The 12114-nt window shown below is 43.7% G+C and overlaps 1 protein-coding gene across 2 annotated transcripts in view; it reads right to left on the bottom strand.

The window, feature by feature from the left end:
• Epha4 (EPH receptor A4) overlaps positions 1–12114 on the bottom strand; it is a 134207-nt gene that overhangs the window by 61446 nt on the left and 60647 nt on the right. For both annotated transcript variants that reach the window (XM_016009883.3, XM_006972130.4), the window contains exon 4: positions 7498–7653. In XM_016009883.3, the coding sequence (XP_015865369.1) occupies positions 7498–7653 (156 nt within the window). The remainder of the gene's footprint in view (positions 1–7497; positions 7654–12114) is intronic.

The following is a 12114-nucleotide window of genomic DNA, read 5'->3' as shown; positions in this document are numbered from 1 at the left end:
GGCAATGTGATGGGAACTGATCTTGATGGAATAGCATGGCACTTTCACACTCTTCAAATAACCAGTCAGCACACAGTCAGCCAGAAGCCCATCTAGTACCTTGCATTCAGTCCTTGGGTGGAGGTCAGAGGTCAACCTCAGGAAGAGCTCCTCAAGGGGTATGCACCCTGTTTAGAAGGAAGGCCCAGGCATTGATGAGGCTAGGTTGGATGACCAGTGAAGAGCAGAGATACGCCTCTCTCATCTCTCCAAAGTGCATCCCAGGTCTTAAGGGTCCCCAGCGGCTACGCCCTAGGGGCATGTACTTTAAGGTGTGGGCAGGTGTAGCAGTTACCTGCTACCTCACTAGGGGGCGGTACTTCAAGGTCACAGCTGGACCGGCTACCCATTACACACTATGGATTTGATGTGCAATATGAAGACATTTCCTGGAAATCTTGGAATTCAAGAGTTGTCATACAAAAGGGATTGATTGTACAGATGACAAAAAAAAAAAAAAAAAAAAAAAAAAAAAGTTAAAGATCACCCACTGGACCTTCTGAAACTCCCATGAACATTTGGGGGATTTGGTGCTCACTCTTTTACCAAACTGGTCATGACCCATCTTCAGACAATTGTCGCCCCCCCCCCCCCCACTACTACAGTATTAGCTATTTTCAACACCTAAGTAAAAAGAAGTACATTTTTCGGATTTGGAGGTAGGGGGTGCAAGATGTAGTAAACTTGAAACTGAAGGATGCCTTTTATTCTATGGTTTAGACATCAAAACCTTACTATAGACATACCTCCCTAAATCCCTAAGCCAGACTGCTAAATATATTAATCTTTGGGGGGAGGGGAGGAATAATCAAACTCTGGGGGCACCTTCAAGAGCTTGTTTGACAATGGATAGAAGAGTCTCCAAATTAGAGTGCTTTGCAAAAAAAGGAAAAAGGAAAAAAAAAGTTTTCTTCTGACCTTGGAAGTGAGTAAGGACGACGGACCACGGTCTTTTAATTTGCATTCCGATTTTAACAACACAGTCACACAACACCAGTGGGACCGACGCTGGGTTTCCACTGAAGATTGCTCGTCATTTCATTATGGCTCATTATGTTGATAACTGCCAGCAAGCATTAGAAGTGAGCGCTTTGAGTAATAGAACTGAAATGGCGATTTGAAAACAATACACTTTCTAGAGGAAATAGTGCAGCGCTCAAAATTCAATTAGAAGAGGCCAGTATGAAGACAAAGTCAGCGTCATCCACCCATCTGCAGCCTGGAGCTTGGTCCTTTCGAATTCTTGATACCCTCAACCTTCAGAAAACTTTCTCAAATCAAGACCCTTCAGCCTAGGTCTAGGTAAATTTCTGCTCATCAGCCTTGAGCTTTTTCAGTGCAAGTTGTCTTAAAAGCTGCGATTTGGGGACTATTTAAGACACTAAGTATTAATCAATCACACTGTTTGGAACAGCTGATGGAGTTACTCAGGGCCATTTACTCAGAGATGGAAACATGGAGGCCCTTCAAGCTGGCAATGGAAAGTCATAATCTCTCATCTGCAGAGTGGCCCTGGTCTCCAACACTGATAAATTATCCCAAACAAGTGGAGCACACAGCAGAAGGATGGATTTTCAACTGAAGACTACAGAAATCCACTCTTCGAACAGGGCTGAGCAAAATAGCAAAATAAAATTGTGGGGTTTAGGTTTTTTTTTTTTAGGGGGTATACAAAGCTAATGACTCTCTCCGTTTTCGCTCACATATTTTGAAATGTATCAGAAATTGCAATGTTACCTTAAACAGAACATTGGCTCAGCCTTCTCCCTACAATCACTGAACACCAGCTAAGCACTAAGGTCATAAAGGACTTCCTGTTCTTGCATGGGAGCCTTCCCAGCATTGAAGAAAGCCAGACTGCATTCCAGAAGGGAAATGAAAATTCAAGGGGAGAAGGGGCTAGCTAGTCTAGTTATCGCACATGCATTTTAATAATAATAATAATAATAATAATAATAATAATAATAATAGGTCATACCAGAGAGCGTCATGCTCTAATCCCACTTTGAGGGAGGTAAAGGACCAGGAAAGAGTTCAAGGTCATCCTCAGGCAACAGAGAGAATTTAAGGCCAGCCTTAGCTACAAGACACTGGGTCTCAAAAAAAAAAAAAAAAAAATTAAGAGTTAATAGATCAATCCTGTTGAAAAAAGGAAAGGAAGTCATGAACTCAAATTCCATCCTCAGGTTCATTGCTTTCTTGGGTCTCTGTCTACAGGCAGTATTTGCCAGAAAACCACGGTGCCTCTGATGGGGCCAGTGAGGGAATGTGGGAGAAGCCTTTACATTTCTGTTCCCTGACATCAATCCCCAGGAAGTCTGAAAGGAGCCACAAAAAAAAAAAAAAAAAAAAACCAAAACCATGCATACAGTGAGGCCTCCAATGCCTGTATGACCTCCAACTAACTGGGTTGGGTTGCTTTTCAGGAGACAAATGAACTATTTGATTTCTATTAAGGGCAACTGTTCTGGATCCTTCACATAGCCTTCTAGAATTTCTACTAGCTGAAAAGTTACAGGCATGAAAGAGAATCTCTGAGCTCCAGCCCTTTCGATGGAACTTATACCCACCAGTCATGTGGTCACGTGTGAACGTGTGAGAAGTGCAGAATTTCAGTCTGACCCCTGTCCTACTAATCCCCAGGCGGCTTTCACGTGGCTTCTGCCACAGTGATGTGTAGTGAGGGGCACAGCTCTAGCTCGGTGTGGTGGAGCCTCAGCTATGATCTTAAATTATTGAAACTGAGGGGATTAAGTAAGTAGATCATGAGTCTGAGGCTAGCCCACATAATTTAACAAGATCCTATCTCTAATAAAATTAAAAAGAGCTGGATGGCTGGCTCAACAGTAGAAATCTTGTTTAGCATATGCATGACCCAGAGTTCAATCCCCAGAAGAGGGAAGGAGGAAAATAATAATAATTAATAAAAAATAAAGTATCAATCTTTAGCATTAGACACCCTTCTTTGAAACAGGTATGGGCTACTTTTTTTTTTTTTAATACTCAGATTGAAACATCTCATTCTGTCTGAACCATATCTACTCATTTTAGGATAACCAGAGGTTCCCTCAAAAGTTCTCCAACACCAAAGTGTATTCATTATTAAATTCTCCTAATTTTTTTCCAGTGGTGTGGACAGTGTGAACTTTTAGGTGCCTCCTGAATTAGCTGGTGCGACTTGTATTTACCTGGTCTAATCGGCCCCCAAGTGAACAAAAACCTGATTTTACAAGCCAGTGGAGCAGAGTCTCACTTTGGCTAGAAGAATGAGTCTCGGAGAGTGTGTTTTATTTCTTCATTAGTGTGCCGTCACAGTGAGCGATCACTAAATGCGGGCCTGCATAAGAATGCCGGGGTTAAAGACAGCAGGGCGGACAAAGAAGGTGCCTGATTAGCATGGCTGTCAGCACCAGGGAATTGGGTTTGTCACCTGGCTTAACCAACTGAGAAGAACTGATTAGGGGCTGGAATCCGTTTGAAAGGATCCCCTGATGTTTACGTTCCCTTCCATGCCCACTGCTTGTCAAGAGAATCCGATAAAGCTGGGAATGGGGAGGATTTGTCCGGTGGGTTATCTGAACAAGAGGTTCTTTGAGAAAAACCCCCACTGTTCCCTCTACGCTGAACCGTGTACTCAATCGCCGTGGAATGAACTTTCTGCAAAGTTAGAAACATCCACATCCATCCATGCTTTATATCTAACAGTGGCTGTAGCAACCCCGTGTGGCTTAGTCAGCTCTAGAAATGTGGAGAACACGAACGAGCAGCTGAATGTAGAACATCGCTCATGACTTTCCATTCCAATAGACACACGTTCCTATTGGCTGCAGATTAAACAGTCAGTTTCCACTCTCCAGTCAACAGAAAGGGAGAAATATGATCCTCAGACACAGGTTCTAATCCTGCAGTCTCATCTGGTAATACAGACCCCTGAGTGTCCCTCTCTGAAAGGAGGCCTTCCAAGGCTCTCCATAATTAATAAAGTTAAAAAAAAAATTAACTCTGTAGAGATGGGATATCCATCTTTGCTGCAGAACAGGATTAAAATCAGATTTTTGAGTCCTACCTGGGGTGCAATGTAGTCACTGAGTAATTTCATTGTGTTGTCAGGGCACAAGTCACTGACATTTGTGAAGGGGAATGAATGCCCCCTCCCTGGGAGGTGGTGTGGCCCAGGACTTACGTGACCAACTAGAGATAAAAAAGGACAAAAACTTTTCAGATTCCCACCATGTGTCAGACCGCCACAAATATCTTCTCAATTACTTTTTAAAACACAGATATCGATAGTGAGAATCTACTTCACAGAAGGAAACTGGGGCCTGGAGACATGAAATGCTCTTAGTCACAGGCTTGTGACTAAGAGAGCTCGAGCTGGCTGGGAAGTCTGTGAGCCTGTCACAGAAACCCTGGGAGCAGGACACAGAGATGGTGGGTTTACAGGCACCAAGCACAAGACCTCAGAGCAGAGAAGAGTGGGAAGAATTGCAAGTGGCAAGAAAGGACCCCCTGCAGAGTTGGTGGGGCCTCATTGACCTTTGCTCACAGCTCCAAAAGCTCACAACCCTTCCTCCTTAATCTTGGAGAACACAAATGGGGTGGGGTGGGGGGGTGGGGGGGTGGGGTGTCGTATCAAATTTTTAAATTATTGGTTTTAGCAACTAAATTTAAAAATCAGTATGTTTTCGTTTTTTTTATTTGCATCTTTTTGGAAGAAAGTTAACAATTTGTTTCTCAAAAAAAAAAAAAGTCACATAGGTATGATGCCTATGGCAAATAGCCTAATACAACACACCCATGGCAGTCTCTGGAGGTGTTCTCTACTCCCAAGCATCCAGGGGCAGTCACTACATTGGCACAGGCTTACTAGAACGCTAGACAACACATCAGAATCAGGAGACTGAAAACACCCATACTGTTCAGTGTTACGTTTCCTGACATTCACAATATGGTCAACCCTTACCCAGAAGGAAGGAAAGAGCCCCTGTGTGGAGAGTAGGTGGGGTACCTCATACAAATAAAGGGCCATTTGGTAAACATCAGCCTGAAATACTTCCTCTGCTGCATGCTTTTGTGCCCCTGGTTCCCAGCAGTCAGGAGCTGTTGTTTGGTAGTGAGTGCAGACAGGGGCAGGGAGCCCATTCTTAAGTAAAGCACCAAGTTTAACACTGAATCAAAATACTGGAAAACTCAAGGTTGGATCAGGTCAAAGGGTTGGGGGATAAGAAGAACCAGACAGAGAAAGAATTTAGTCTAGGGAAAAGGATTGACAAAAAAAAAAAAAAAAAAAAGAGGGGAAAGACATCCTTGCTGCTATGGAAGCATGGAAACATGAAAGTTTAGCCCTTTGCACTCCTTAATCCTGGAAGTTTAATGCTTGATCTGGAAGACCAGGTAAAAGAACCTTCCAGGCATATATACTATGAGTCCTCAAGATGTTCAGCTCCATCTCTGCGCTGGTCAGGGGCATCTTGGTGCCAGCAGTTACCTAGTTTATAACCAAGAAGACCTACCTTAAATGTCACTACAATGTGAGTGTGTGATCAAGTTCATCATTCAAAGTGCTGGGCACATCACTTCCTTACAGTGTTCACACAACAGTAGGCCCTTGTGATGGTTTGTTGGAGTAGGTGTGGTTTTGTTGGAGGAAGTGTGTCACTGTGGAGGTGGGCTTTGAGGTCTCATATATGCTCAAGCCACACCCAGTGAGACAGACCACTTGCTGTTGCCTGTGAGTCAAGAGGTGAGAACTCTCAGCTCCTTCTCTAGCACCATGTCTGCCTGCAGGATGCCTTGATTCCGGCCATGACAATGATGGACTAAGCCTCTGAACTGTAAGCCACCCCAATTAAATGTTTTCCCTTTACAAGAGTTGCCGTGGTCATGGTGTCTCTTCACAGCAATGGAAACCCTAACTAAGATAGTCCTTATGTCATCAAAGTCAATCCAGAGGGGATGACAATTTCACCACAAGTTTGCGATGGACCTGAAACCTCTCTTCTTTCTCCTATTAAGGGTGGTTCTTGATTATGCTACAGAATCAGTGCCCTTCAGCTTCAACTGATCAAAAATCAGGAATGGCTTCCATGTTTAATGATGCTGGTCCAGACTGGTCCATCTGTAATTTACCATATTTAATGATCAAAAATAATAGTAGTCATAGTAACAGTAAAATCTAGAATGTACCAAGTAGAGTTGTTTTACACATTAGACACACATATCCTACATGAGGATATATAATAACAACAGTCCTAAGGGACGTAGAGAGGGTGTATTTCTAACCCCTGAATTTCAAAGTGCTCTAGAGTCTGATGCCTTCTGAGCAGAAGAGTGACATGAGGAGACAAATTCCACACTTGACCTCACATGATAGGCTGCAGTGAACAGAGACACACTGTAAGCACTTTATGAAGTTACCATTAAGCCACGAGGATAACATGTATGGAACATAAATGAGTTTCATATTTAGACTTGGGTCTCATTCTAAACAGTAACACTTTGTGTAAATGCAAAGACCACACACAAAAAAAAATCTCTTGAATCTTTGAATGTAAGTAAAGCTTTTCAGGACAAAGATATATAACATGTGCTGTTATTAGTTCCATTCAACAGATGGGGAAATTAAGACGTCAGAGGCTGTATGTTTACTCTGCTAGTAAACCAAAGTCTGAGAAGCAAGCCCTGAACTTGAAGTCCTATATGCCACATTACCAGGCTGTGCCCTGAAAGGCGGCCCTCAACTAGTGCAAAACATGAGCGAAATGCCAGGGGCCCATCATTCCTGCCTTGCTCAAGGTCACAGCCACTGCAAGGTCTGTGGCAACACCTTGGGAACATTGTCCAAATAAAGTGTGAGAAGAGATTTCCCTGTCCAGCTTCACACCGGGCTTGCCAACACCATCTATTCATTAGCCCAGCATTTATTAAGTGCCTAATATGAAATAAGCATTTATTAGGGTCCTGGCCTAAGTGTTATGAACACAAAGCTATGATGAAAGCAGGAAGAGGTAAAATGAAAAACCCAAGCAATGACCTCAGAGCACTCTAACCTGTCTCTCCCAGGACTGCAGCACATTCCCAAACCCCGTTGTCGTGGTGGTCGTCCTCTACCTCTTTCTCCTGTGGTTGTCAAGGTTCCCCCAGCCCTCGATGCAATGGTGAAGCCATTTATAAATTCCATTCTCCGCTGTAATTACACTGTCAGACAACCCGAACACTCAATCTTTGCGCCACAAAGTAGCTGGTTGGCAGCTGTGCATTTTGAAGGCAACCAGAAAGAGTGAAAGAGAGCCTTTCTTTTCATAAGCGTTTCTCCTGCTATGATAGAAAGGGGAAGCGTGCTTGGTATCTAATTTGCCCCCTGCAAGGTTATCCCGGGAGCAGTCCTGGCAGCACCCTGCCAGGTGGTAATGAAAGCTGCTGGCATCGCGGAAGACAGGAGACAAGCAAACCACTTACGGGTGCAGGGCATGGAGGCGGCATCGTTGTCAGCTCGGAAGAAGCCGCGGTCACAGGTGCACGAGGTGGCTCCTTCCCAGACGGAGTAGCTGTGGGGTGGACACTTGGCGCAGGTGGCATCCGTGGAGAGGGCTTTGTAATATCCAATTTTGCAAGCTACGGGGAAGGAGGAAAAGGAAAACAAACATGAACCACTGTAAGAGGAACGAAGCAAAATGTGGAAAAGCATTTCCTTGATGGCAGAAGAGGTGGGGGCGGGGGAGGAGGGAGAGGGGATGTTGTTCATCTCTAGCGATCACCTAGCTTGAAATGCAGGGCAAAGCAACCTAAAACATGGACTGACCGTGTCTCGGGTAACCCAGGCAAACTTTCTATTCAGCTGAGGGTGGCCTTAAATTCCTCATCCTTCTGCCTCTCCCACCTGAGTGCTGGGGAATCAAACCTAGAGCTTCCTGCAAGCTGGGTAAGCATTCTAGCAACTCAACCACATACTCAGCCTCACAGCTTCTCCTTAAGGCTCACTGGCAATTCTAGTTACGTGTCAAGGAGCCTCTAAAGGACAACGCCTTAAAACTAGTGTGATCAAGTACAATACAGTGGAAGTTTCCTGGAGTCTCCCTGGAAGCCGGCAGCCATTAGAGGCTCTACAGTGCTCAGTCTTCCTGTAGCCCCTTGAGACAATGCACTAGTATTAGCCGCACTTTTTAGAGGAAGAACTCCAGTTTCCACCAGGTAATTGTGAGTGTGACACCTTGCATCTGGTTAAGTTTCAGCGGCCATCTTTGACCCCCAAGTGTTCTGCTGCTCCCCCGAACCTAAACTCTCAGCCACTTACATTGGAATTTGAGAGGGGGGGGGGTGTCTTTTATTCAATCAACTAGATGGAAATATGTCCAAATGCTAACAAAAAAAATTGGTTGGGGGCCGTTTCCTAATTATGGTTACAGAGAGAATCAAACTGAGAATCCAGCAAAGGCATTCATGAATGACACGAGCTTGGAAGGCATGAGTTAGTCCCTTTCAGAGCAACGCAATGAGGTCTACTTACAGATAGATTCTGGAATAGTATAAAACAAGCAGCTGACTGAAAAACCAGCTAGTGTGTGGTGTTCATCCTCAAGGGCACGAAGCCCTCCAGTGTTTCCCTGCCTCCATTTTTGGCAGACCCCCTCTCCCCCTTGCAATGAGCACCGTTGAGGTGAGGACAGAGAACACAGGTCCATACAGTCCTTTCGCGCACCTGACTCGGCTTTCCATGATCTCATCTTTCAAAACATCACACGGACACTGAGGACTACTTTCCTCAGTAATGTGGAAAAATTCAATAATGCTGCAAAACCTCATCATAAAAATTAATTAAGAGGGCTTTTGCTCCCTTCCCCTTTTTCCTCCTCACACTCTTCATGATTACTCCCCAAACCAATCTCAACCAAAAATAAAAACTGACCAGCACCATCCAGCATTGAGGTCACGGATAAGGACAATGATAATTAAGTTATACCATAACGTCTGAGGATGGGAAAGAAAATGAGCTACCCACAATTGTCTCAGCATGCTTTGCTCTATGCTGGATTCATTTATCATGTTCTCAGAATGTGTCAATACTACCAAAACCCCATCTGGATGAAGGACTCATTGCATATTTTTCACTAGGCTAACATGCAAGAGACCAGCCTCAGCAGCCATCCAGGGACCGCTCTGAAAGGGACAGATGTATAGCCACCCACGCATGCTGGGTTCTCTGTAGAAATAGGACTACAGAGACCTACAGCCACAGAGAGCTGTCACATTGGTCCACACAGCATCCACTGAAACCCACCCCTCACCCTCTGGCCTGGCCTGTTGGCATTTTCTTAATCAACATCATCTCCCACAATGACGAGTGGTAAGGGACTTTAGTGGGCACTCGAAAGGCGCACACACAGTTACTTCACTCTTATTAACTAAAGTTGTTTATGGAATCCCCCTTAACGAGCTAAAACTTTATGGTGTGTGGAGCACCAACAATAAAAGTACTCCCAGATCAATCTCTCCCTTATTTGCTTTTCGTCTTTCATTGGACCGAAGCACCTTAGAAAAACAAATTGCTTTGGTGGCTGTGATTTATGTGTCTCCCAAGTTCATAGGCATCCCATAATTAGATAAGGTTCAGCTTGCAAGGTGCTTTTGGTCATGTTTAAGATGGCCCTAGGGTTTTCATGAAAATCTGTGATCCAGACTTTGGGAAGAAGCAGAAGATTAAGCCTCATGGTCCTACATCAAACAGGAAGAACCCCCAACAGGGACACAAACTTCCTGGGCTCCCCTGCCTTCTGACCCTGATCCCCCCCCCCCCCCCCCATCACTCAGTGGTCACAGAAGACAAAAGCAACTCAAGGCAACTCATGCTGGAACAAGACACAAATGTTTTTAATGCCTTTCGGAAAAAAAAATATATTCTGTGCATCCCTGGCTAATTCACGCACACTTTCATTTTTTAATCATCAAAATCTAAAGTCTCACAGTGAGAGGAGAAGGTGATAATTGATAGAAATTAGTCAGTGACCGATCAGTATGATATGAAAAACACCACATTCAGAAGCTGGCAGGGGGCGGAAAGGACGTGGCATTCTAATTAGACAACTTCCAGTTACAAAATTCATCTGGAGTTCACAACAATCCCTATTGCAAGATGTTTCTCCCAATTTGTGAAAGCTCAAAATTCACTGTACTAGTTAGTTCTTCAGTGAATTCAAAGTGGCGGGGCGGGGCGGGGGTGGGGGGGGTGTGTGCATTTCTGAATTTTTGTAGTTTTTCTCTTTTCCTCAATATTAAAACGTTACCAAGGATAAATATATGTGAGTTTATTTGGGAAATAGAAAGTTCTATACCAATTTAGAAAATTGAAAGCTGCCTTTTTCAACACATTGACCATTTTCACTCTTAACTTCTTGCTTTTACAAGCACAAGCAAAAAAATTCAGAATTGTCATTATGCTATTCTCAGCAGCCCTTGCTACCCTTAGCTACATTTAGACCATGTTATTAATATTTCAGGATTCTTAGAGAGGTTCTTTCAAAATATAGTAGTGGCTTTTCACACACACAGCCATTTTGCTGCCTACATTCAAAATGACCTACTAAATTGATGGTTTGGTACATTTCTTTGCTCTGTGTGGTTCAGCCTTTCAGAATTTAGCCCACAGATGCGTAAGTGCATCCTACATCTATTCACCGGTGTACTTAAGCATCTTAAAAAGCTCGCTATCCCTTTTATTCTCAATATAATTCCTGTGAAGGATGCACTTGCTACAACACACATTGACAGACACTTATTTCCCATCGTTCTCTCTTGGTTGATTGAGAACAGTTACCCTGTATTTTGGAAAGCAAATGACTTCCTAAACAAATCCAACACGTTTCGTCGAGAAGCATCTTTCTCCTGTGTTTCTCCCAGGGAAGCTGCTCAGAATAGCTTGCCTATGAACAGGGCTCCCCCATGGAGAGATCAACCCAGAGCAGCAAAGCCAACTTGCCATCCAAACCCATTTATCTTTGCCCTATTCACTTCTTTATGCTAACATGAAATAAAGGGAGATGGGGAATATAAGGAAGAAGGAAGACAGGGAGTAGGAGGAAAAGAAGAAACTTCTTTCATCGGTTTACCTACCACCATAACAAGGTTAACTTTAAGATTTTTCAAAGACAGCAGGATATGTAGCTTTTATTGGCCCACACGTCTCAGCACACAGGAATATGAAATAGGAAATTCACACCATAAATTCTAATGGCCTGATCTATGCAAATTGAGACACTGTCTCAAACAGAACAAAAAGCTAATGGAAATTCTGAATTTTAAAATTATCAATATTGCTTTGTTTTATTTTGATCATAGATGAAATGAGCTGGATGTAGCCACTCATTTAAAAAAGACCCTGCCCAGAGCATCGGGGTGGCTGAAGGCTGGAAGATTTGGAAGCCAGAGTTCAACACAAAGAACTACAAAAAATAAAATAAAATCCTGTATGGATGGTTACGGCCATTTTTCTTCTGGAATTACAAAAAGATTCACAGTACCTGGCTGTCCTCGTAGTTCATTTTAAACTAATTTGTAAAATAACTAGAAAAGGCTATTTGGGTGGTAAATGTCAAGCATCCATTGAACATTTATTATATTTACGCAAAGTATTTAATTTAACTACCATAATAATCCATGTGCTTCAAGTACTAATGCTATTCTGCCGGTGCAGGAATCCAAGGTGGTAAGCAATCCTCAAAGCCATGCAAGCCTCTAACTCCAGAGCTCCTGCCCCCCTAGGTTTGTTTTTTTGTTATTGTTTTGTTTTTTGTTTTTTTTACCGAGACAAGGTTTCTCTATGTTGCTTTGCGCCTTTCCTGGAACTCACTTGGTAGCCCAGGCTGGCCTTGAACTCATAGAGATCCGCCTGGCTCTGCCTCCCGAGTGCTGGGATTAAAGGCATGCGCCACCACCGCCCGGGGGGCCCCCCCTAGGTTTTATGCACTGCAGTTAGGATAGACATTCTGCAAACTTCTGATTCCCATGGAAGGTGGGAAGTGCAGAGGTGTCGCTCAATTAGCATCGTCCCAATTCGTGCCTCACTGGTGCCTTTGACAGCCA

The sequence above is a fragment of the Peromyscus maniculatus genome, chromosome 13, assembly GCF_049852395.1.
Source record: "Peromyscus maniculatus bairdii isolate BWxNUB_F1_BW_parent chromosome 13, HU_Pman_BW_mat_3.1, whole genome shotgun sequence".
Classification (NCBI taxonomy): domain Eukaryota; kingdom Metazoa; phylum Chordata; class Mammalia; order Rodentia; family Cricetidae; genus Peromyscus; species Peromyscus maniculatus.
This window is presented reverse-complemented; position numbering and strand designations above follow the sequence as displayed.